This window comes from Plasmodium reichenowi (genome assembly GCF_001601855.1).
Source record: "Plasmodium reichenowi strain SY57 chromosome Unknown, whole genome shotgun sequence".
Classification (NCBI taxonomy): Eukaryota; Apicomplexa; class Aconoidasida; order Haemosporida; family Plasmodiidae; genus Plasmodium; species Plasmodium reichenowi.
The window spans coordinates 1-1,844 of NW_017962480.1; the positions used below are offsets into that span (position 1 = coordinate 1).

At 25.1% G+C, this 1,844-nt stretch overlaps 1 protein-coding gene across 1 annotated transcript; it reads left to right on the forward strand.

Annotated features, from left to right (window-relative positions):
* Nucleotides 1–940, forward strand: PRSY57_0026700 (rifin; the record flags this gene model as incomplete). Its single annotated transcript, XM_020114324.1, has 1 exon — nt 1–940. A coding segment is annotated over one exon (940 nt), but the record flags the coding sequence as incomplete, so codon positions are not given.
* Nucleotides 941–1,844: the final 904 nt, after the last annotated feature.

Sequence of the window (1,844 nt, forward strand, 5' to 3'; positions counted from 1 at the left end):
AATGGAAAATTTTAATAAACAGACACAACAGAGATTTCATGAATATGACGAAAGGATGAAAAATACACGCCAAAAATGTAAAGATCAATGTGATAAAGAAATACAAAAAATTATTTTAAAAGATAAATTAGAAAAACAAATGGCACAACAGTTAACCACATTAGAAACAAAGATAGATACCGATGATATACCTACATGTGTCTGCGAAAAGTCGATGGCGGACAAAGTGGAAAAGGGATGTTTGAAGTGTGGAGGAGTATTAGGTGCGGCGATGCCTGAATTGGGTTCCATAGGTGGAAGTCTTTTAAGTGCTTTATATGCCTGGAAACCTACGGCACTTAAGGTTGCTACACAATATGCCATAGATAAGGGTTTTGCTTTCGGTAAAGTTTATGGTGATATTCACGGTAGGAAAATAGTTATTACATTTTTAGAAAAATTGGGTGTAAAAGATTTTTGTCCTGATTTATTTGAATCCATTGGTACTACAACTGATTATTATGATGCCTCAAAGATTGCTGGAATTATTCTTCAAAGAAAAAATGATATGTGTTCGGCGACGGCCGCTAGCCAGGCGAATAGTACTATGTGCACAAAATTTGAGATTGAATTTGGTCTACGTCTTACAAATGGTACACCAACTGGTCCTCCACCAACTCAAGCTATACCACAAACGATAAAAGGACTTGTTGAAGAAGCTACACAAGCTGCTGAAGCACTTGCTGAGACTAGTGCTAAAGACGTTGCTGCTGAAATCACAAAAGAACAGACTAATGCGATAAATACTATATTTATGAGTAACCAGACTGCTATCATTGCTTCCATCGTTGCAATTGTAGTCATAATTTTGGTTATGGTGATTATTTATTTGATTTTACGTTATCGACGAAAAAAGAAAATGAAGAAAAAACTCCAATACATAAAATTATTAGAAGAATAGATATGAATACTTTTATGTTATTCTTGATAGAGAGTTTTGTGTATGCGGTATTATTAGTTTAATGTAAAATGTTTTTTATCATTATTTTTAGTGCTTATATTTTTATATGTATTAAGTGAACATATATAATGTATTTTGTTATGCGTCAATTTTTACTGATCATTTATTGTATTAAATATTTTATTTATTATATTAATTTTTTTTTTTTTTTTTTAAAAGACTTTTATTTTTTAATAAATCATATATTTATTAATATATATATATTAAATACTAAACTGATAAATGTAGGTATATGTAATTGTTTAGGAAAAAAAACAAATGCGGCATATTTATATATATATATATATTTGTATATATAATACATCATATTAAATGTAATATAATATAGCAAATATATATATATGTTAATAATAATAATAATTAATTGTAGGAAACATATTATTTATGCAAAAAAGTATTAGTCCATATTTATATAATAAAAAAATTAATATAAATAAACATTTTTATTTTGACAAATATATTACCTCAAAAATCTATCATATTATATATATTAATATATATATTCATTTATATATTTCATTTGTCGCTATGTTGTTTATATATTATTAAGAATATCATAACACAATAAATACAGAAAGTGGACAAAATATAAAAAGTACATAATATATAAATAAAAAAAACACTAAGAAATATACGACAGCAGAACAATTACAGTAAATGAATAATAGTATAAGCATAAAAAAAGGAAACAATGTAGAAATAAAAAATAAAAATAAATAATAAAATAATTTTTATTAATATAGAACATAATTCTTTTTTCGTCTAATTTCTATTTTGATGTTATAAATATATATATATATATATATATATATATATATAACACTACATATATTAAGTGATATAT